Source organism: Salvelinus fontinalis, chromosome 12 (genome assembly GCF_029448725.1).
Source record: "Salvelinus fontinalis isolate EN_2023a chromosome 12, ASM2944872v1, whole genome shotgun sequence".
In the NCBI taxonomy this organism is placed as follows: domain Eukaryota; kingdom Metazoa; phylum Chordata; class Actinopteri; order Salmoniformes; family Salmonidae; genus Salvelinus; species Salvelinus fontinalis.
The window spans coordinates 37,528,181-37,552,344 of NC_074676.1; the positions used below are offsets into that span (position 1 = coordinate 37,528,181).

At 42.7% G+C, this 24,164-nt stretch overlaps 2 protein-coding genes across 3 annotated transcripts; both read right to left on the bottom strand.

The window, feature by feature from the left end:
• Positions 1-309: 309 nt before the first annotated feature.
• Positions 310-15,736, bottom strand: LOC129867316 (putative ferric-chelate reductase 1). The gene is made up of 11 exons (XM_055940641.1): positions 15,485-15,736; positions 13,428-13,567; positions 13,115-13,203; positions 12,897-13,004; positions 12,572-12,731; positions 5,001-5,084; positions 2,869-2,960; positions 2,719-2,777; positions 971-1,108; positions 636-670; positions 310-421 (listed from the first exon to the last, which is right to left on the bottom strand). The coding sequence occupies exons 1-11, from the start codon at positions 15,678-15,680 to the stop codon at positions 335-337; spliced, it is 1,188 nt and encodes a 395-aa protein (XP_055796616.1). The 5' UTR covers positions 15,681-15,736; the 3' UTR covers positions 310-334.
• Positions 15,737-20,444: 4,708 nt separating this feature from the next.
• On the bottom strand, positions 20,445-23,871 carry LOC129867317 (unconventional myosin-IXb-like). Of its 2 annotated transcripts, XM_055940642.1 has the most exons (3): positions 23,199-23,871; positions 22,803-22,853; positions 20,445-21,496 (listed from the first exon to the last, which is right to left on the bottom strand). In XM_055940642.1, exons 1-3 carry the CDS (start codon positions 23,337-23,339, stop codon positions 21,374-21,376), a joined length of 315 nt encoding a protein of 104 aa, XP_055796617.1. In that variant the 5' UTR covers positions 23,340-23,871; the 3' UTR covers positions 20,445-21,373. The 2 variants fall into 2 exon arrangements, with proteins under 2 accessions (XP_055796617.1, XP_055796618.1); XM_055940643.1 differs by lacking the exon at positions 22,803-22,853 and having other exon boundaries at positions 23,199-23,869.
• Positions 23,872-24,164: the final 293 nt, after the last annotated feature.

A 24,164-nucleotide genomic window follows, 5' to 3' on the forward strand; every position in this document is an offset into this window, starting at 1 on the left:
AACAGTGAAAAATAACAGTAGCGAGGCTATGAAAGTAGCGAGCCTACACACAGACACCAGTTAGTCAGGCTGATTGAAGTAGTATGTACATATGGTTAAAGTGACTATGCATAAATGATAGACAGAGAGTAGCAGTAGTGTATAAGAGGGGTTGGGTGGGTGGCGGGACACAATGCAGATAGCCCAGTTAGCCAATGTGCGGGAGCACTGGTTGGCCGGGCCAATTGAGGAACTATGTACATGAATGTATAGTTAAAGTGACTATGCATATGGTAAACAGAGTAGCAGCAGCGTAAAAGAGGGGTTTGGAGGCACACAATGCAAATAGTGTATATTAAGTGTATATTCCAGTGATAAGAGCCACTGTAAAACCCAATTTGCCCAGAACAAGGATAACATTGAGGATTTTTTCAAAAAGTATCTGAAAAGAAAAAAAATACAATTTTAAAAAGTGACATGAAAATGTGTTGACACATTGCATTTCAAAGCATAATTATCAAAAAACATACTTATGAGAAGCTTTTTGTGATTTCACAATGAAAGTGGAGGCAACACAGTGACCTTTTTATATGGTTACCTAAAAGTTTAACAGGGTTCAGGCTTCATTGAGAGCTGAGGTTTGACACTGAGCTTACCATTCTCTTTGGCACAATCCATTTGTCACCAATTCCTGAATTTCCAGCGAGGTGAATAGAAGACACAAAACCATATTAAATCGACTTATTTAAGAAATTCCAATATCTTGAACAGTGAGATGAGATGTTAAAGTTCACAGGTTAACGTTTGTCATGACAGTTTTCCTGGAGGCAGAACTGAGCGATTTTCCCAAATTTGTGGAAGGAAATAAATGCTTTTTGGTCTTCATTTAAGGTTTGGGTTAGGCATTAGAGTTATCACTATTCAGAGCTGCCTCCAGAACAAGATTCATGACAAAAAAAACAGTAACCTGCTTAATATTCACAAATCTTACTTTTCCTCTGGTAACAGAGGTATATGAACATCAAGTAGAACAGAGCCACCCAGGCTGTATACCCTCTCATCACTTTCATGCGCCAGTGTATCGAGCAGCACTTCTCAATTTCCTCCAGACCCACAAATATGGCCACCACTGTGTTAGAGAGTGGGATGAGAAACACAGAAGGAGAGAAAAGCACATGTCCAGTTGAAGTCGGAAGTTTACATACACCTTAGCCAAATACATTTAAACTCAGTTTCACAATTCCTGACATTTAATCCTAGTAAAAATTCCCTGTCTTAGGTCAGTTAGGAACACCACTTTATTTTAAGAATGTAAATTGTCAGTCTGGCTTTTTTATTGCGGTTTTGGAGCAGTGGCTTCTTCCTTGCTGAGCGGCCTTTCAGGTTATGCCGATATAGGACTCTTTTTACTGTGGATATAGATACTTTTGTACCTGTTTCCTCCAGCATCTTCACAAGGTCCTTTGCTGTTGTTCTGGGATTGATTTGCACATTTCGCACCAAAGTATGTTCATTTCGAGGAGACAGAACACGTCTCCTTCCTGAGCGGTATGATGGCTGCGTGGTCCCATGGTGTTTATACTTGCGTACTATTGTTTGTACAGATGAACGTGGTACCTTCAGGCGATTGGAAATTGCTCCCAAGGATGAACTAGACTTGTGGAGGTCTACAATTTTTTTTCTGAGGTCTCTGCTGATTTCTTTTAATGTTCCCATGATGTCAAGCAAAGAGGCACTGAGTTTGAAGGTAGGCTTTGAAATACATCCATATATACACCTCCCAATTGACTCAAATTATGTCAATTAGCCTATCAGAAGCTTCTAAAGCCATGACATAATTTTCAGGAATTTTCCAAGCTGTTTAAAGGTACAGTCAACTTAGTGTATGTAAACTTCTGACCCACTGGAATTGTGATAGAGTGAAATAATCTGTCTGTAAACAATTGTTGGAAAAATTAGTTTTAATGACTCCAACCTAAGTGTATGTAAACTTCCAACTTCAACTGTAGCTCGAGTGAGAGATGTAGGGAACCATTACATATGTACTACTAACTAGGTTGACTAGGTTAAACCTGAACATGTGATCTTATGCACTGTCAACACCACACTAAAGTGTAGTGTATACTGTAGTATGCCTTCTACAGAACTAATCTATTCTTAGTATTTAAAAAAAAATATTTAACCTTTATTTAACTAGGCAAGTCAGTTAAGAACAAATTCTTATTTGCAATGACGGCCTACACTGACCAAACCCGGACGACACTGGGACAATTGTGCGCCGCCCTATGGGACTCCCAATCATGGCCGGTTGTGAAACAGCCTGGAATCGAACCAGGGTGTCTGTAGTAACGCCTCAAGCACTGAGATGCATTGCCTTAGACCTCTAACCCTCTCTAACCCTCAGAGATTGTTGATTTTGTTCGCAACCTTATAGGGTTCCACCAAACTAGAGAAGAAAGATTTCTTGTAAACTATAGGTTCACAGGAAGTTGGTGGCACGTTAATAAGGGATGACGGGCTCCTGGTAATGGCTGAAGCAGAATGAATGGAATGGTATCAAACACATGGTTTCCATGTGTTTGATGCCATTGCATTTGCTCTGTTCCAGACATTATTATGAGCCATTCTCCCCTCAGCAGCCTCCACTGTATAGGTTAGATCTGACAGTCAACTATGCTTCACCATGAGCTATGACCATTTGTTTTCCCTCAGTTATAATCAAAAGGTGAAGTTCCTTACTGGTAAAAACCTCCGTTGTGAAGGCAATCACTCTGAGAACCAAATCACAGATGGACCTCCTGAAAAAATATACATAACATCTTTACTAGTGTGAGGTTCAATTCAGGTACTTTCAACACACATTTTCAGGCTTTGATCTGAGGAACTCACAGTTCATGGCTGGGCCCAAAGGGTAGAAAAACAACAATCGTTTGTCCCAAGCTCAGGACCATTGCCACACCCACAACAGCCACAAGAGTTATCTATAAGACAAAAGCACACACACACACATTTCATCTCCACATGGAGTTTACCCCAACCCTGAATAGCAGAACAGTGTTCTGGCAGGAAGAAAGTCTATACACTATTATAAACTGGGTAATTTGGGTCCTGGATGCTGATTGGCTGAAACAGCATTCCAACCATGTGTTTATGACATTATAAACTGTGTGGTTCGAGCACTGAATGCTGATTGGCTGAAAGCTATGGTATATGAGACCGTATACCATGGGTATGACAAAAACATTTTTTACTGTTCTAATTACGTTTGTTACCAGTTTATAATGGCAATAAGGCACCTCGGGACTTTGTTATGGTCTGTATCAAGGCACTCCGCATTGCCCCATGCTAAAGAACCGCCCTTAGCCGTGGTATATTGGCCATATACCACCCCCCGTGCCTTACTGCTTTAATATACCATGGGTATGACCTAAACTTACACTACTTGTTTACTGTTCTATTTATGTTGGTAACCGGTGTTTGGAGGATATATTGGTATGGGTGTTAGGCAAACTGTACCAATATATCCTCTAAACACCGGTTACCAACATAAATAGAACCGTAAACAAGTACTGGATGTTTGGGTCATACCCATGGTGTATTTAAGCAATAAGGTACGAGGGGGTGTGGTATATAGCCAATATAGCATGGCTAAGGGATAGGCACGACGCAACGCAATTGGTTACCAGTGTAATTGGAGCAGTAAAAATACATGTTTCAGCGTATCAGCATTCATGGCTCGAACCACCCAGTTACCAACATATTCAAATAATGATTGACATATTTTCATGGACTTAATTTTTATGATTTCATTCATACTATTTCATCCTTCCACAAGATATAGTCCCGACACACATCTAGGGTTGCTACCCAAGCCGGCTGGTTGTTCGTTCTATTGGTTCGGTTGATAGAGACGCGTCGTTCAGTCTTTTTGTTCTGTATCAATAGACAGTGACCCATTCGTTTGTTCTAAAATGTTCCATTGCCATACTGGCTTCCAATGTTATTTTCCCTTGCTTTCTAGCTAGCCAACTATGGCTAATTTACAGTCACCTCAAAAAAGTGTAGCCAGATTAACAGCAAAGTAGCTGTATTTGCATTTGTTTAAGCTGTTTTCTAGTGACATTTATTTGGATACATCCATAACAATGAGCTGTGATTTCGCCTGGCATAGAAAATGTGCTCCCTCATCAGGTCACTGTTGTTCAGAGGAGCTAGCCAAGAACACAGCTAACAAAATCACTTCAAACTGAAGCTGGGAAGACATTTCTTTGTACATATATATCCATAAAAATCATGCCAGCTGATTCATGATTTCGACTGGGTGAGAAACGCTGCCGGTCTGTCTCATCCCGACTCCCGACATGTTCATTACCATGGTACATCTGGAGATCGAATTTGAATATTGATATATATGATGTATACAACCCTTAGCCGTGTTATATTGGCCACATACCACAAACCCCTGAGTGGCCTTATTGCTACTATAAACTGGTTACCAACGTAATTAGAGCAGTAAAAATATATGTTTTGTCATACCGTGGTAAACAGTCTGATATAACACGGCTGTCAGCCAATCATCATTCAGGGCTCGAACAACCCAGTTTATAATTGCCAATATACAATACACCCTAGGGCCTTATTTCTGTTAAGTCCGTCGTTATATGAATGAGACCAAAGCGCAGCGTGGAAAGTGTTCATGATTTTTATTACAGAACTCAGAGAAGAAAAAAAAACAATACAAAACCGAACGTAAAGTTCTGCAGGGCTAGACAGCAACTATGCAAAACAAGATCCCACAAACTAAGGTGGAAAACAGGCTGCCTAAGTATGATCCCCAATCAGAGACAACGATAGACAGCTGCTTCTGATTGGGAACCATACCCGGCCAACAAAGAAATAGAACACAGATTGCCCACCCAAATCACACCCCAACCTAACCAAAAAGAGAAATAAAAAGTCTCTCTAAGGTCAGGGCGTGACAATTACTTAAATAAAGAATATAATAAATAATTGATACTCACTTGTATTGGCTCCCATAGCAGCAAAATAATAAAGGCAATGATGGCTACAACCATTGAGAGAGGACACAACAAAATCTTGAACCCCTGCAACAAAATAACTGTTGTCAAATCATTGCCCAGCATTCTGCTCATAGAATAGACAGTATGGCACTGTAGACTCTAAACATTTCCAGACAAAAGATCAGTTGGAGAGGTACTGCTTTAAACCAGAATCATCTACACCATGACTAAGTGCAGAAGGACCAAAGAGCAAAACATCCTGGGCCGTATCCACAATGAGTCTCAGAAAAGGTCCTAGGAATCCTATCAGAACCTGTTTTAAACAACAACAAAAAACTGCCAGCTCATAGTAGGTTTTAGGGTGATGTTAAGACACTGCTCAGACAGTCAACTCATGAAAGTTTCTCAGATGGTAATCATGACATTTTGACATACTGCAAAGGAAATATCGGGCTCTATTCAATCCGTATCGCCAAAGTTCAGCATTACAGTCACATTTACTCCCGCTCCCCCCTCTGTTTATATGTTTCATGTCTGTACGCTACTCGTATTTCTTGTTTTGGTCGTTTATTTATTAATTTCACTCCCTGTACTTGCTTCCCGATTATTAGCGTACAAGTTACAATTACAGTGGGATTGAAATTTAAAGGCAATGTTCTTGCGTTAGCCTTTTGATATAATTTGCCTGACAAAATCACCTTGCCAACTACTAACTATTGTTCCGGAGTTCCAAATTAAGCAGCAGCAGCTGAAAAGATGAGCTCCTACAAATATTGAAATTTAAATGTTTTTTTAGAGTAAAGTACATCGAAAAAAATCAAAAGAAAACTGCAAACTGAATAGGAGACCAAACAAGCAGCAAACAAAGAAGAAAGGCTTTTGATAAAGTAACAATTTTTTCATAAAATTATACCGTTTTCTTAGCTAGCTAAGTTGTTTACCTGTTGCTAGGCAGTTGCTAGGGACATTCCTGGAAGAAGCTAGCTAGCTAACAAGGAGTGTCTAGTTGGCAGAAGAGAAGAAGGGACAAAGAAGGGACAAAGTGGGACAAAATAAGGACAGAAGAAAAGGGAAAGGGGGGAAAGGGGACATTAAGGTGAAGCAGTCCTCTAAAGACACAAAAGACAATAATACAAGAATCAACACTTCTATTGCCTCTCCCTCTACGATACGCACTTCCGGGTTGGAGCGAGTAGTTGCATTCCGCTTTGCTCCACAGGTAGTATTACATTTCATTTCATTACAGTACAACAGTTTGATTTGTTTGATCTTAGCTGGCTACATAGCCGTCTTTGTATCCAAGATAATTGTGTAGTCTAGAGTAATTGTCGAGGTTACCTAGCCAGTTAGAGGTTACCTAGCCAGCTACACTTTCAAACAAAGTCAACAACGCAGCCACTGCTAGCTAGCCTATTTCACCAGCCAGCAGTACTATATCATTTTAGTCATTTTTTTTTTTTTTTGCAACGTAAGCTTAACTTTCTGAACATTCGAGACGTGTAGTCCACTTGTCATTCCAATCTCCTTTGCATTAGCGTAGCCTCTTCTGTAGCCTGTCAACTATGTGTCTGTCTATCCCTGTTCTCTCCTCTCTGCACAGACCATACAAACGCTTCACACCGCGTGGCCGCTGCTACTCTAACCTGGTGGTCCCAGCGCGCACGACCCACGTGGAGTTCCAGGTCTCAGGCAGCCTCTGGAACTGCCGATCTGCGGCCAACAAGGCAGAGTTCATCTCAGCCTATGCTTCCCTCCAGTCCCTTGACTTCTTGGCACTGACGGAAACATGGATTACCACAGATAACACTGCTACTCCTACTGCTCTCTCCTCGTCTGCCCACGTGTTCTCGCACACCCCGAGAGCTTCTGGTCAGCGGGGTGGTGGCACTGGGATCCTCATCTCTCCCAAGTGGACATTCTCTCTTTCTCCCCTGACCCATCTGTCTATCGCCTCCTTTGAATTCCATGCTGTCACAGTTACCAGCCCTTTCAAGCTTAACATCCTTATTATTTATCGCCCTCCAGGTTCCCTTGGAGAGTTCATCAATGAGCTTGACGCCCTGATAAGTTCCTTTCCTGAGGATGGCTCACCTCTCACAGTTCTGGGTGACTTTAACCTCCCCACGTCTACCTTTGACTCATTCCTCTCTGCCTCCTTCTTTCCACTCCTCTCCTCTTTTGACCTCACCCTCTCACCTTCCCCCCCTACTCACAAGGCAGGCAATACGCTTGACCTCATCTTTACTAGATGCTGTTCTTCCACTAATCTCATTGCAACTCCCCTCCAAGTGTCCGACCACTACCTTGTATCCTTTTCCCTCTCGCTCTCATCCAACACTTCCCACACTGCCCCTACTCGGATGGTATCGCGCCGTCCCAACCTTCGCTCTCTCTCCCCCGCTACTCTCTCCTCTTCCATCCTATCATCTCTTCCCTCTGCTCAAACCTTCTCCAACCTATCTCCTGATTCTGCCTCCTCAACCCTCCTCTCCTCCCTTTCTGCATCCTTTGACTCTCTATGTCCCCTATCCTCCAGGCCGGCTCGGTCCTCCCCTCCTGCTCCGTGGCTCGACGACTCATTGCGAGCTCACAGAATAGGGCTCCGGGCAGCCGAGCGGAAATGGAGGAAAACTCGACTCCCTGCGGACCTGGCATCCTTTCACTCCCTCCTCTCTACATTCTCCTCTTCTGTCTCTGCTGCTAAAGCCAATTTCTACCACTCTAAATTCCAAGCATCTGCCTCTAACCCTAGGAAGCTCTTTGCCACCTTCTCCTCCCTCCTGAATCCTCCTCCCCCTCCTCCCCCCTCCTCCCTCTCTGCTGATGACTTCGTCAACCATTTTGAAAAGAAGGTCGACGACATCCGATCCTCGTTTGCTAAGTCAAACGACACCGCTGGTTCTGCTCACACTGCCCTACCCTGTGCTTTGACCTCTTTCCCCCCTTTCTCTCCAGATGAAATCTCGCGTCTTGTGACGGCCGGCCGCCCAACAACCTGCCCGCTTGATCCTATCCCCTCCTCTCTTCTCCAGACCATTTCCGGAGACCTTCTCCCTTACCTCACCTCGCTCATCAACTCATCCTTGACCGCTGGCTACGTCCCTTCCGTCTTCAAGAGAGCGAGAGTTGCACCCCTTCTGAAAAAACCTACACTCGATCCCTCCGATGTCAACAACTACAGACCAGTATCCCTTCTTTCTTTTCTCTCCAAAACTCTTGAACGTGCCGTCCTTGGACAGCTCTCCTGCTATCTCTCTCAGAATGACCTTCTTGATCCAAATCAGTCAGGTTTCAAGACTAGTCATTCAACTGAGACTGCTCTTCTCTGTGTCACGGAGGCGCTCCGCACTGCTAAAGCTAACTCTCTCTCCTCTGCTCTCATCCTTCTAGACCTATCGGCTGCCTTTGATACTGTGAACCATCAGATCCTCCTCTCCACCCTCTCCGAGCTGGGCATCTCCGGCGCGGCCCACGCTTGGATTGCGTCCTACCTGACAGGTCGCTCCTACCAGGTGGCGTGGCGAGAATCTGTCTCCGCACCACGTGCTCTCACCACTGGTGTCCCCCAGGGCTCTGTTCTAGGCCCTCTCCTATTCTCGCTATACACCAAGTCACTTGGTTCTGTCATATCCTCACATGGTCTCTCCTATCATTGCTATGCAGACGACACACAATTAATCTTCTCCTTTCCCCCCTCTGATAACCAGGTGGTGAATCGCATCTCTGCATGTCTGGCAGACATATCAGTGTGGATGACGGATCACCACCTCAAGCTGAACCTCGGCAAGACGGAGCTGCTCTTCCTCCCGGGGAAGGACTGCCCGTTCCATGATCTCGCCATCACGGTTGACAACTCCATTGTGTCCTCCTCCCAGAGTGCTAAGAACCTTGGCGTGATCCTGGACAACACCCTGTCGTTCTCAACTAACATCAAGGCGGTGACCCGTTCCTGTAGGTTCATGCTCTACAACAACACAACAGAGTACGACCCTGCCTCACGCAGGAAGCGGCGCAGGTCCTAATCCAGGCACTTGTCATCTCCCGTCTGGATTACTGCAACTCGCTGTTGGCTGGGCTCCCTGCCTGTGCCATTAAACCCCTACAACTCATCCAGAACGCCGCAGCCCGTCTGGTGTTCAACTTTCCCAAGTTCTCTCACGTCACCCCGCTCCTCCGCTCTCTCCACTGGCTTCCAGTTGAAGCTCGCATCCGCTACAAGACCATGGTGCTTGCCTACGGAGCTATGAGGGGAACGGCACCTCCGTACCTTCAGGCTCTGATCAGGCCCTACACCCAAACAAGGGCACTGCGTTCATCCACCTCTGGCCTGCTCGCCTCCCTACCTCTGAGGAAGTACAGTTCCCGCTCAGCCCAGTCAAAACTGTTCGCTGCTCTGGCACCCCAATGGTGGAACAAACTCCCTCACGATGCCAGGTCAGCGGAGTCAATCACCACCTTCCGGAGACACCTGAAACCCCACCTCTTTAAGGAATACCTAGGATAGGATAAAGTAATCCTTCTAACCCCCCCCCCCCCCCCCCCTTAAAAGAGTTAGATGCACTATTGTAAAGTGGTTGTTCCACTGGATATCATAAGGTGAATGCACCAATTTGTAAGTCGCTCTGGATAAGAGCGTCTGCTAAATGACTTAAATGTAAAAAATGTAATGTATTAAATTTTGCCTAATATGTTGGCATGCATAACCTTAATCTAAACCGTTTTGAATAATGTGATCGACATATTGCACTGAATCATACAGTATGATGGTATGTTTAAAGCAGAATTTTGATAATATTACCATTATATCAACAACTCTGAATCACTTTAGCACAGTAAGCATCAAGTCACTTGCAGATAATGTTTCATAAAACGCAACGGCGGCCCTAGCCTTTTTGGGGCCATAAGCAACGTTTTGCTGGTGGGTCCCCCCCCACCTCACGGGCAAAACATTTGAGTGGCCCTGCTCTTGACAATTATACACATTGTGCCATGACTTGGTATTTGATATTTTATTAGGATACCCATTAGCAAAAGCAGCAGCTACTCTTCCTGGGGAACATCAATAGACAAGAACAGCTCAAGGACAGAACTACATTTAAAAAAATGAAAGGCGCACGAACTATCTGGTCAAATAGGGGAGAAGAGCTGTGCCACGCGAGTTGTTACGTTATCTGTTTTTTGAAACCAGGTTTGCTGTTTAATTGAGCAATATGAGATGGTAGGAAATTCCATGCAAAAAGGGCTCTATATAATACTGCACGCTTTCTTGAATTTGTTCTGGATTTTGGAACTGTGAAAAGACCCCTGGTGGCATGTCTGGTGGGATAAGTGTGTGTCAGAGATATGTGTAAGTTACTATGCAAACAGTTTGGGATTTTCAACACAATGTTTCTTATAAAAAGAAGTGATGCAGTAAGTCTCTCCTCAACTCTTAACCAAGAGAGACTGGCATGAATAGCATTTATATCAGCCCTCTGATTACAATTAAGAGCAAAACGTGCCTCTCTGTTCTGGGCCAGCTGCAGCTTAACTAGGTCTTTCCTTGCAGCACTGGACCACACGACTGGACAATAATCAAGATTAGACAAAGCAAGAACCTGCAGAACTTGCTTTTTGGAGTGCGATGTCAAAAAAGCAGAGCATTTCTTTATTATGGACAGACCTCTCCCCATCTTTACAACCATTGACTCTATATGTGTTGACCATGAAAGTTTACAATCTTAGGTAATTCCATCTCCTCAACTTGTTCAACAGCCACATCATTCATTACCAGATTCAACTGAGGTCTAGAACTTAAGGAATGATTTGTACCAAATTCAATGCTCTTAGTTTTAGAGATGTTCAGGACCAGTTTATTACTGGCCACACTTTCCAAAACAGACTGCAACTCTTTAAGGGTTTCAGTGACTTCATTAGCTGTGGTTGATGATGCGTACATGGTTCAATCATCAGCATACATGGACACACATGCTTTGTTTAATGCCAGTGGCAGGTCATTGGTAAAAATAGAAAAGAATAGAGGGCCTAGAAAGCTGCTCTGCAGTACACCAAACTTTACATGTTTGACATTAGAGAAGCTTCCATTAAAGAAAACCTCCTGAGTTATATTAGATATATTGCCATATTGTGGATTCAGAGCCGAGGTTGAGAAGCCATAACAAGTTTTCAACAACAGGTTATGGTCAATAATATCAAAGGCTGCACTGAAATTTAACAGTACAGCTCCCACAATCTTATCAATTTCTTTCAACCAATCATCAGTCATTTGTGTCAGTGCAGTACATGTTGAGTGCGCTTCTCTATAAGCATGCTGAAAGTATGTTGTTATTTTGTTTACAGAGAAATAGCATTGTATTTGGTCAAACACAATTTTTCCAACAGTTTGCTAAGAGCTGGCTGCAAGCTTAAAGGTCTGCTGTTAGAACCAGTAAAGGCCGCTGTACCACTCTTGGGTAGCGGAATACCTTCCTCAGATAAAAAATATGACCGATAGGAGTGGCTATAGAGTCTTATGCCATGTTAATGATGTCTGAGTAGAAGTGACTAACCAAATCAGTGGGGGCCCCTTGGGCACGTGCCCTTTGTGTCTGGTTGATAATTCGATAATGATTACTACAAGTTTAGCTAGCTGGCTAGACTAATTTAACAATAAAAAAAATGTTAGCTGACATGGGCTAATTGAGTGACTGTCAGTAGGCAGGTTTCCATTGACCCAGGTTTATACGACAAAAGCAATGTTGCAACAACAAAAACATTGCAACATGTGTAATGGAAACAGCCTTAACTTGCCTTGCTTTTCTGGTTGGCTGGATGCAAGTTTCACCATCAAATTATTTCAAATCTACAGGCGTGCTAGTGTACCATGGCAATACACTGGCACGTGATAATTATTAGAATATGGCAAAGGTTTGTCAATTCTTCATGAGACAGATAGGTGGGAATCACTGGACACGTTAATGGAAATATTTTGTGACTAACATAATAGAAAAACTGCTGACGCCCAACCATATTTTGAAATTGCACCTTGTGTATTCTACCTCTCAACAGTAAGTTGGGACCCTGACTGAGTCCCCCTGGTTGGCTGGAAGCAAGTTTCACCATCAAATGATTTCAGATCTACAGGAGTGCAAGTTTCACCATGGCTGGCATGGACCGTGGCGATACACTGGCATATAATAATTATTAGAATATGGCAAATTTGTCAATTCTTGCATTCTATCCATTCTGGCTTTTGGGACAGGAAACAGATAGGTGGGAGAATCACTGGACAAGTTAATGGAAATATAGATTGTGACTGACATAACAGAAAACTGCTGATTGGCAATCACATTTTGAAATTGCACCTTGTGTATTCTACTATTCTAACTCTCAACAGTAAGTTCAGTCCTCCCCCAGAAAAAAAAAATAGAAAGGTGAGATTCTTATGACTAAAAAAGAGGTTTCTCCGCACTTACGACCAATTTTCTACTCTTTGTGGATACAGCCCCAGCTGTACGAAGTCATGGAGATTTTCCTAAACTAGACACTGAAAGAACTAGAAGTAAAATATTGAAATCCATATTATGACTTACCTTATGCCAAAGTGTCTGGCCTTTTGGAAGACTCATTACCAAGAGTGAAGGCCGAATGAGAGTGCTAATAAGCATACACGTAGAGGGTGCAGATGTGTGCAGTGCAGGAGTAGTGATAGTAGGAGTAGTGATAGCAGGAGTAGTGATAGTAGTAGTAGTGATAGCAGGAGTAGTGATAGTAGGAGTAGTAGTAGTGATAGTAGGAGTAGTGATAGTAGGAGTAGTGATAGCAGGAGTAGTAGGAGTAGTAGTAATAGGGGTAGTAGTAGTAGTGATAGTAGGAGTAGTAGTAGTAGTAATAGGGGTAGTAGTAGTGATAGTAGGAGTAGTGATAGTCGTAGTAGTAATAGGGGTAGTAGTAGTAGTAGGACAGGTGGTGATGTTAATGGTCTCTGGTATCCAGAACTTCATCATGTTTTTAATAAATGTGACTCTGAAAAATATAAAGAAACATGCTTTCAGACAATGTCCCTTTTACTGTAGTGCGACAACAGCATATTACAGTAAATTCAATCATGAATAAATTAATGCATGAATAATGACCTGAAATAGAAAAGTCCATTGTATGGTGCTCTCCACTTGGCTTCAATGAATGTCTTGGCTTGGTTGTTGGGTTGAGTAACAGCAGCTGCCTACACACACATTTTACAGTCATGGACAGACTGACATCAAAGGTGCCATACAGTTCATTTCAAAGCTCCTTAGCTTGATAACACCTTTTTACCAGTATCATTGTCTGATCATGAGACTGATGCTTGACCATGTGAGATGAGGAATAAGGAGGGTAAAATAAACTGCAATAAGAGGGTAACTAAGCAACAAGAGGGGGAAAACACTTCTATTAGAGCAGACTCACTGGATTGCCATTGCACTCAAGAAGGTGGCTATGAGCGGGAGTGAGCAGAGTGAAGGTGCCAACAGCAGGTCCATCCTGTGATTCCCTAGCCTCCAACAGAAACCCTTTAAACGGAGTGGCAGGATCAGCTTGGAGTGACACTGTAACACATTATTAGAAACATAGACAGGTTCATACTTTTCAAACACAAAAATAGTCATCTATTGTAGGAGGTACCAACTATACTGAACAAAAATATAAATGCAACGTGTAAAGTTTTGGTCCCCTGTTTCATGAACTGAAATTAAAGATCCCAGACATTTTCCTTATGCACCTAAAGCTTATTTCTCTCAAATTATGTGCACAAATTTGTTTATGACCCTTTTAGTGAGCATTTATTTTTTGCCAAGATAATCCATCCACCTGGCAGTTGTGGCATATCAAGAAGCTGATTAAACAGTATGATCATTACACAGATGCACCTTGTGCTGGGGACAATAAAAGGCCACTCTAAAATGTGCAATTTTGTCACACAACACAATGCCACAGATGTCTCAAGTTTTGAGGGAGTGTGCAATTGGCATGCTGACTGCAGGAATGTCCTGTTGCCAGAGAATGTAATGTTTATCTCACTACCATAAGCCACCTCCAACGTTGTTTTAGAGAATTTGGCACTACGTCCAACTGGCCTCACAACCACAGGCCATGTGTAACCACGCCAGTCCAGGACCTCCACATCCGGCTTCTTCACCTGTGGGATTGTCTGAGACAAGCCATCCGAACAGCTGAGGAAACTGTGGGTTTGCACAACCAAGGAATGTCTGCACAAACGGTCAGAAACCGTCTCAGGGAAGCTCATCTGCGTGCTTGTCGTCCTCATCAGGGTGTTGACCTGACCGCAGTTTGGCGTCGTAACCGACTTCAGTGGGCAAATGCTCACCTTCAATGACCACTGGCACGCTGGAGAAGTGTGCTCTTCACGAAGGAATCCCGGTTTCAACTGTACCGGAAGGATGGCAGACAGCGTGTATGGCGTCTTGTGGGCGAGCTGTTTGCTGATGTCAACGTTTTGAACCGAGTGCCCCATGGTGGCAGTGGGATTGTGATATGTGCAGGCATAAGCTACGGACAACGAACACAATTGCATTTTATTGATGGCAAATTTAATGCACAGAAATACAGTGACGAGATCCTGAGGCCCATTGTCGTGCCATTCATCCAGCGCCATCGCCTCATGTTTCAGCATGATAATGCACGGCCTCATGTCGCAAGGATCTGTACACAATTCCTGGAAGTTGAAAATGTCCCAATTCTGCCTGCATACTCACCAGACATGTCACCCATTGAGCATGTTTGGGATGCTGTAGATCAATGTGTACAACAGCGCTTTCCAGTTCCCGCCAATATCCAGCAACATCGCACAGCCATTGAAGTGGAGTGGGACAACATTCCACAGGCCACAATCAACAGCCTGATCAACTCCATGTGAAGGAGATGTGTCATCCTGCATGAGGCAAATGGTGGTCACATCAGATACTGACTGGTTTTCTGATCCACACCCCTACCTTTTCTTTAAAGGTATCTGTGATGAACAGATGCATATCTGTAATTCCCAGTCATGTGAAATCCATAGATTTCCTTATATGAATTGTAACTCAGTCAAATCTTTGAAAGTGTTGCATGTTACGTTTTATATTTTTGTTCAGTGTATAATGTGTTCTGTACCATCCACTATTAGGCTTCACATATATAATACATAATGTAACCCATGGTTCATCAAGCTTGTCTGACAAGGCCAATTAGGGTTGCGTTTACACAGGCAGCCCAATTCTGATATTTTTTCCACTATTTAGTATTTTGACCAATCACATTAGATCTTTACGAGTCAGATCTTTTCAGAGCTGATCTGATTAGTCAAAAGACTAATAATTGAAATAAATATCAGAACTGGGCTTCCTGTGTAAATGCAGAATATTGGATTCTTTATTCTTAAATGCATTTATTAATTTACTCCAAGTTGCACACATTTATTCACATGCACACAAACACACACACATTCAGGGTGCTTTGATCTTTACCTATAGTCTCATCTCCTGCAGCACTGGAACAGAAATGTTTTAGGACACTAAACGGACCACTCTCAGGTGTGGGAGAACCATGTAGGGGCAACATTGTGCCACAGGACTTGTCAACCATACCGTTACTAAAACCAGTCACAGTTTCAATGGTGGCAATGCCAATCAAAATGGCGAGGGCCATTTGGGCGGAGCACATCTGAAAAACAGGGTTGTGTCAAAGCACTGTTTCTTAAAATATCTTAACTTCCACAGTCAGACTGCAAGCAGTGTGGTAAAATGTATATAAAAGTAAAGTACCCACCATGAGTGTATTTGACCCCCAAACCTTGACTAAGGTAAGCTAGGCTACAACAATCAGCTCTACTGTAGAAATTTGAGGATAATTTGCATCAAATCAGTGTTTGATTACTTTATTGGGGTCTTAATTGTAGATGGGTTGCCTCCCACATGAACAATGTTCCAGCATACTGCCCTAGGTCTGGGATTTCTGAGACTAACTTTGAGGCCAATCAGATTTGACAAGGGTTTTTACTAAGAGTTGTAAAATCATATGCAGTAGTACTATTGAGGAAAATGTCCATTAAAGTCTGGTGTCAGAGATGCCCATTATCTATAGTTATAACATCTGTCTAGAAACGACTCCATGCGTTAAAAGCCTATGCGGTACACAGATAACAGTTTGCAGACGGCACCAGACCTTGATTTAGGCACTTCTCATTTTTGGGGAATTACGACCTGGTTTATCTATAAAAATAGCCTATTGCTGGCACAGATTCACACGCCGAGGCAGAAAAGGTTGATCAAAGCGGAATGAAGGCGGGATCTTCATTGAATAGCAATGGAGAGTGGGCATTCATTTCCTGATTCCGCTTCGTTCAAATGTATTTGCTGCTAGTCTGTGAATCTGTGGGTGACAGTATGGTGTTCGAGATTGCGCAGATTGTAAATGCGCCAGGCTGAATGGCAAAATGCGCTGTTCCAAATTGTCAAATGATGGTTTGTAAGGTCATGAAAGTCACGGAAAATAGTTTAATAATTGTTGAGGAAGGCACAGTGAGGAAGGCACAGTGATGCCGAAACATTGGTAAATACCCATTTAATTGCTGGGAGATTATACATGGAATGTGCGACTTTATTTTGTTAGTTTATAGATTATTCCCCGTTAGTAAGCACATCCACACAAACTATTATTCTGGGTGTCCGCCAGCTCACAAAAAAATATATATAATATAATTCATGAAAGCACACTATTGAATATGATCAATCAATAAAAAAACGACATATAAGGCATTATCGGAATGACCCTTCAGTACATGTCTGTGGTGCTGCGTGTGTGCCATTGTGAGTGGGCCGTTGCCCGATGAGAGAGAGTGCAACATTTCAGTGTGTGTGCAACACAATTTCACACTCTATTCGTGGAAATACCTACAAAAAGTATTTCAGCAGGTTTTGTGCATTTTTGTGGAGCCTACATTACACAATTGTCTTCAATGCATTTAATACAAGGCTCCACTTTTTCGTTTACATTACACCATTTCTTTCATAATGCATTTTACAAGAGGCTATTTCGAATTTTATGAGGGTTGCCAGACTGGAGAAAAATACATTTCATTATTTATTTTTTGGGGTATTGATAAAGGTATTTGATTGGAGAATGGGGATACACACACTCACCTTGTTTGTATTCATGTTATAGCCAACTCTTGACTTTTGTATGAATTATTTTGTATAAAATATTTGTGTTTATTTACATCCTATGGGGTTTAAGATAAAGGGAACAGTGGTATAGAAGAGTATGACATTAATTAAATACTCTAAGCTATGTTCATTGTAAGCAGCAATTTCCAGTGAGAAATACTCAGTCTGAAGCCATTTGGCTATGGGTTTCACAGCCCTATAACAATGATAAAAGTTATATCACCTTTAAAATAGGTTTATTTGCATCCTCTGGGGTATAACATGTTGGGTAAAGTGGTACAGGTAAGTCTGACATATAACCCCTAACTTGTTCAGTCTTTGCCAATGAGAATCAAGAGGGGTCTAGCTTCGTCCTTCATGACTGGGAAAAGCCTTGATTCTAGGCCGTAGAAAATCCTCCATCCATCTCATTAGATCAGAACAGGATGGATCAACAGTGATTCATATTACTGGTTTGCATCCTAAAAAAAAGGATAGTTGTGTTTGCTGCATAACACACTTCCATTATTTGTCTACCCATATGATGTGGATCATTGTCAGGTTATTGATATTTAAGCTTCAGTAACAAAATAACACCATGGTTGTAATAACACTTTACACAGGTCCTTTGTAAATGTGTAGAATGTGTTTGCTTAACGTATGTCAATTCAACAGTCACAGAGGATTTTCCTCTGAATAACTGGTCAGGGCATAACACTTTCCATTCAGCTTCATGCATCTTTGATGTAAGGCTTAATCACACCTTCACTGAATAATTCTATCCGTCATGCCCATTGTTCACTAGACATATCAATGTAATTACACCCAACACAATGTTGAAAAACAGAATGCTTCCCAACACTAGATCACAGAACTAGACGTGAGCTGGATGTGATCCCAACACTGCCACCAATGTAGAGGAAGAAAGTGAAAGCTGCAACAGGGACTCTAACCAGGGCTCATACATTGCAAAGTGAGCGCTAATGGCCGTTGCCATGAAAGCTTAGTACTTGGTAGGGGTGGCAACCATCCTCCAAGATAGCTACAGGGCTGGATCAAAAGCCAAGCCTGCACACCCAGAAGCTCTACAGATGGAGGGTTGACCACATGTTCTATGTGGGGGGCTAATTGCCTTGATCAAGGGCACAACGGCAGGAGGTGGTAAGTCAACATGGGATCAGACACAGCAGCTTTCCAGTGTCAATAATGTTTACTTTTTCATGAATGCTATAATATTAATAGTCATCAAAATTTGGTTAAAAGTCATGGAGAAGTAAATACTCAGAGGTCACTATAGCGTAACGACATTTGTTAATTTCAGTGAACATAGTCTAATGGACTGACTTGGAAAAAGACAGCTCCTGCACTTATTCCATCCCAAGTCAAGGACTGGGTGGCACTTGGAGACAGTCAGCGACAGTACGTTACACAGTGGTGTAAAGTATTCAGGTTTAAAAAAAAGTTTAAAGTACTACTTAAGTCGTTTTTGGGGGGTATCTTTACTTTTTATATTTGACAACTTTTACTTCACTACATTCCTAAAGAAAATAATGTACTTTTTACTTCATATTTTTTCCCGGACACCCAAAAGTACGCTTTATATTTTGAATGCTTAGCAGGACAGGAAAATGGTCTAATTCACACACTTATCAAGAGAACATCCCTGGTCTTCCCTACTGCCTCTGATCTAGTGGACTCAAACACAAATGCTTAATTTTCCCCTGGCTATCTGTAAATAAAAAAACAAGGAAATGGTTCCTTCTGGTTGGCTTAATATAAGAAACTTTAAATGATTTATACTTTTGATACTTAAGTATATTTAAAAACAAATACTTTGACTTTTTCTCAAGTAGGATTTTACTGGGAGACTTTCACTTGTACTTGAGTAATTTTCTATTGAGGTATCTTTACTTTTACTCAAGAATGACAATTGGGTACTTTTCCCAACTTATGTTACAGAATGTAACTAAAGATATCTAAGGCCGATAACGGAATAAAAAACTTAATTATCACAGTAAAGAAAATTGATTTATTTCTAACTTGTTTACGGAAGGAGTAACGTACCTTGCCAACGCGCGGACTGAAAATGGAATGCCAATAAGGAAGTATGCCAAAGAGCTGTGCAAACAAACATGACATTTCATAATCCTAGTAGATATTAATTCCGGATCAATCACCATATTTGGTAGATGAATTCCAATTCCTATTTCTTACATATCTGATTGATCTGACCTTGACATTCCAGTTCCTGAAATAGTTCCACAAACAGGTGTAAGTAGCCAAGTGTGATCCCACTTCTGACACTAGTGCAATGAAATCAAATCAAATGTTATTCTTCACATGCTTCATAAACAACAGGTGTAGACTAACAGTGAAATGCTTACTTATGGGCCCTTTGTCAACAATGCAGAGATAAAGAAAATAGAGAAATAATGGAAACGTGGTAAAAGTAATAATAAATACACAATGAGTAACGATAACTTGGCTATATACACGTGGCACCAGTACAGGGTCAATGTTCAAGGGTATGAATTAATTGAGGTAGATACACTACTAAAGTATGTGGACACCTGCACATCGAACATCTCATTCCAATATCATGGGCATTAATATGGAGTTGGTCCCCCCCTTTGCAGCTATAACAGCCTTCACTCTTCTGGGAAGGTTTTCCACTTGATGTTGGGACTTTCTTCCATTCAGCCACAAGAGCATTAGTGAGGTCGGGCACTGATCTTGGGTGATTAGGCCTGGCTCGCAGTAGATGTTCCAATTCATCGCAAAAGTGATCGATGGGGTTGAGGTCAGGGCTCTGTGCAGGCCAGTCAAGTTCTTCCATACCAATTTCAACAAACCATTTCTGTATGGACCTCACTTTGTGCATGGGGGCATTGACATGCTGAAACAGGAAAGGGCTGTGATGGAAATGTTCTTGTGTGTATGTAATCGTATGTTTAGCACAATGCTGCTTTTGTAATAACCTGGTTGGGTTCATGCCAGTAACTGGATGACTGCAAAGGAGGAAACCACACTATCACTCATAAGCAAATTGGCAGTACGCCCAGAATACTATTTTAGGACTAGAGAAGTAATAAAATGTGTCAGTTTCAAGGGCAGAAGCCCTGTGTGGTATAAATTAGTCACATACACATACATAAATAGTCACATACAGAAACAAACATGCATATAACGTGTTAGCGTAGCAGCATAAAAGGACTGAAAGGGAACCTCCCATTCAGAGTTTTCATCAAGTTTGTATTGAGTTTGTGAACCTCTACAGCCGTAATAATAAAGATTGCTTAGGGGTCCTTAGGGGTGGATTTCTACAACAGGGCCTTCCCCAAACTGTTGCAACAAAGTTGGAAGGACAGAAGTCTAGAATCGCCCCTCATTGTATGTTGAAGCATTAAGATTTCCCTTCACAGGAACTAAGGAACCCACCCGAACCATGAAAAACAGCCCTAGACCACTATTCCTCCTCCACCAAACTTTACACTATGCATTCAGGGAAGTAATAGTTCTCATGGCATCCGCCAAACCCACATCTATATGTCTGACTGCAAGTGTGATACAAGCGTGATTCATCACTCCAGAGAACGTGTTTCCACTGCTCCAGAGTCCAATGGCGGCGAGCTTCACACCACTCCAGCCGACGCTTGACATTGCGCATGGTGATCTTAGGCTTGTGTGCGGCTGCTCGGCCATGGAAACCCATTTCATGAAGCTACCGACGAACAGTTCTTGTGCTCATGTTGCTTCCAGAGGCAGTTTGGAACTCATTAGTGAGTGTTGCAACCAAGGACAGATTATTTTTACGCTCTTCAGCATTTGGCGGTCCCGTTCTGTGAGCTTGTATGGCCTACCACTTCACGGTTGAGCCATTGTTGCACCTAGACGTTTCCACTTCACAATAACAGCACTTACAGTTGACCGAGGCAGCTCTAGCAGGGCAGAAATGTTAAAAACTGACTTGTTGGAAATGTGGCATCCTATGACAGTGCCTCATTGTAAGTCACTGAGCTCTTCAGTACGGGCCATTCTACCGCCAATGTTTGTCTATGGAGATTGCATAGCTGTGTGCTCGATTTTATAAACCTGTCAGCAATGGGTGTGGCTGAAATAGCTGAATCCAATCATTTGAAGGGGTGCCCACATACACTACATTGCCAAAAGTATCTGCTGAATTTAGTGGTGAATCAGGGGTCTGTTCAGTTCTTATTTCTCTTGTTTTATAGACTTGATGCGCTCCATCAGGTTTTTCTCATCCTCTGTGTCAGAGTCTAGCGGCTCATCGTTCTCAGGGACCACCGTCAAGTCAGAGCACTTCTTCTCATGCACCTGGGAGAGAACAAACACACACACACACACACACACACACACACACACACACACACACACACACACACACACACACACACACACACACACACACACACACACACACACACACACACACACACACACACACACAGTTACTCATAGCACCTCAACAAGTAGCAAGTCCTTCCCACACTGGTTTAGAGGATGGGGTGGGGGTGCCTGTGTAACGTCATCATGCATAGTGTTTATTTATTTCATGCCTCTGTCATTCCAGTGAGCTATGGTAACTAGAGGAAGGCAGGCGGTTTTGTCATGATGAGTAGGGATTAACAGACACTATGAAACTGTTATTCAACCACACAACTTGAAGGATCATGTCAGTATCGGGTGTGAGGGTTTTTATGACGATTTTACTATTGAATGAAGCTATAGGCTGCGAATCAAAGCAATGGTTATTTTACTCCAGGAGTAAAAGACATCATCAAGAAGACAACTCAATTATAAGGCTTGGTTCCGGTTAACAGGGAGAATCCACAAACCATCCATCCAATCCTGAGGTTGTACAGTGGGGAATCATATATGTTCCATACAGCACAAGCGGGCTATGATCGAGAGTTAATGTCACCAAATACTAGTCAAACCACAAACAAGTCACATGTAGAAAAGACCAACATCAACCCACACCGTCACTCTGAAGAACCTTCACATCACAGATACTGAGGGCTGAAACCAACATGCAGTATAACAGGGGTCTAACATCGCATAGAGGTACTAGTAGTAGGTATGCAGGCCTTTGTTCTAGCAGTACTGATGTAACAGTATAACTTGAACCAGGGACCCTCTGCACACATCAACAACAGCCACCCACGAAGCATCGTTACCCATCGCTCCACAAAGGCTGCGGCCCTTGCAGAGCAAGGGGAACCACTACTTCAAGGTCTCAGAGCAAGTGACGTCACCGATTGAAAGGCTATTAGCGCGCACCACTGCTAACTAGATAGCCATTTCACATCCGTTACACTGACACACACCTAGCACTGACACACACCTAGCACTGACACACACCTCCGTCACAGAATCAACTGATCATTGTCTTTGCCTGGATCCAGGTGTGTAACTGCTGGACTGGAACAAAAGCCTGCATGCCCAGTTGCTCTCCAGAAACATAGTTGGGAGACCACTGCAGCACTGTATACCATCAATTAGTATGAAGAGGAGAGAGGGGATGGGGGGAGTCATCGACTACTACAAGTCATGCACAGACGGTTGGTTAAGACAAACCGCATCTAGCTACCAGGAAGACCAGAGCAACGTGGATACGTACCACCACTCCTTTGTAAGGAGCAGAAAATCTGAGGGGCAAATGCCAGTGCAGCTGAAGAAAAAAAAGGGAGAACCACAAAACAATGAGCAGTAACCCATGGTGGATATTGGACAATACACTGACACTCAAAAACCTGCAGCCTTACTGGACTAGGAGTGTAGTAGTACAGCCCTGCCCTACAGTATGTAGTAAATACAGTTGGTGACTATGGTCGGTCTGTCTACTGAGTCTATGGACCTGGTAAGTGTCAGTGTTGGGATCAATTCCATTCCAATTCAGAAAGCGACATAGAGAAGCATTGAGGAAAATTGGAATAGAAATGTCAGTTTGTTTCCTGAATTGGCCCCAACCATTGGCAGTGTCCAGACAGACCAGACCATGTAAAATTGTCCTCACCGTGTTCTGTCTCTTGAGTTTGAGCTGGTTGACAGCCAGAGCCTCAGCGTGCTCCAGCTGTTCTATCTCCTCCAACTTCTCATTGTAGCGTCTGATCTGCTCGTTGATCAACATCTCCACACACCTGGGACACAGAGACATTACCTGCTAGTTAGAATCTCTATTGTGGTAAAGGCAGTACAGTGGGGGTCGTACCTAGTTGCCTGAACAAAATATTCACTTGATAACAGCAATTTGTTTTTATTTAACTAGGCAAGTCAGTTAAAAACAAATTCTTATTTACAAATACGGCCTACCAAAATATAGGACAAAGCACACATCCCGACAAGAGAGACCACACAGCACCATTACATAAAGAGAGACCTAAGACAACATAGCAAGGCAGCAACACATGACAACACAGCATGGTAGCAAAACATGACAACATGGTAGCAGCACAAAACATGGTACAATCATTATTGGGCACAGACAACAGCACAAAGGGCAAGAAGGTAGAGACAACAATACATCACACAAAGCAGCCACAACTGTCAGTAAGAGTGTCCATGATTGAGTCTTTGAATGAAGAGATTGAGATAAAACTGTCCAGTTTGAGTGTTTGTTGCAGCTTGTTCCAGTCGCTAACTGCAGCAAACTGAAAAGACGAGCGACCCAGGGGTGTATGTGTTTTGGGGACGTTTAATTAACAGAATGTGACTGGCTGAACGGGTGTTGTATGTGGAGGATGAGGGCTGCAGTCTATCTCGGATAGGGAGGAGTGAGTAATACGAGGATTTTATAAATAAGCATCAACCAGTGGGTCTTGCAACTGGTATACAGAGATGACCATTTTACAGAAGAGTATAGAGTGCAGTGATGTGTCCTATAAGGAGCATTGGTGGCAAATCTGATGGCCGAATGCTAAAGAACATCTAGCCGCTCGAGAGCACCCATACCTGCCGATCTATAAATGATGTCTCCGTAACC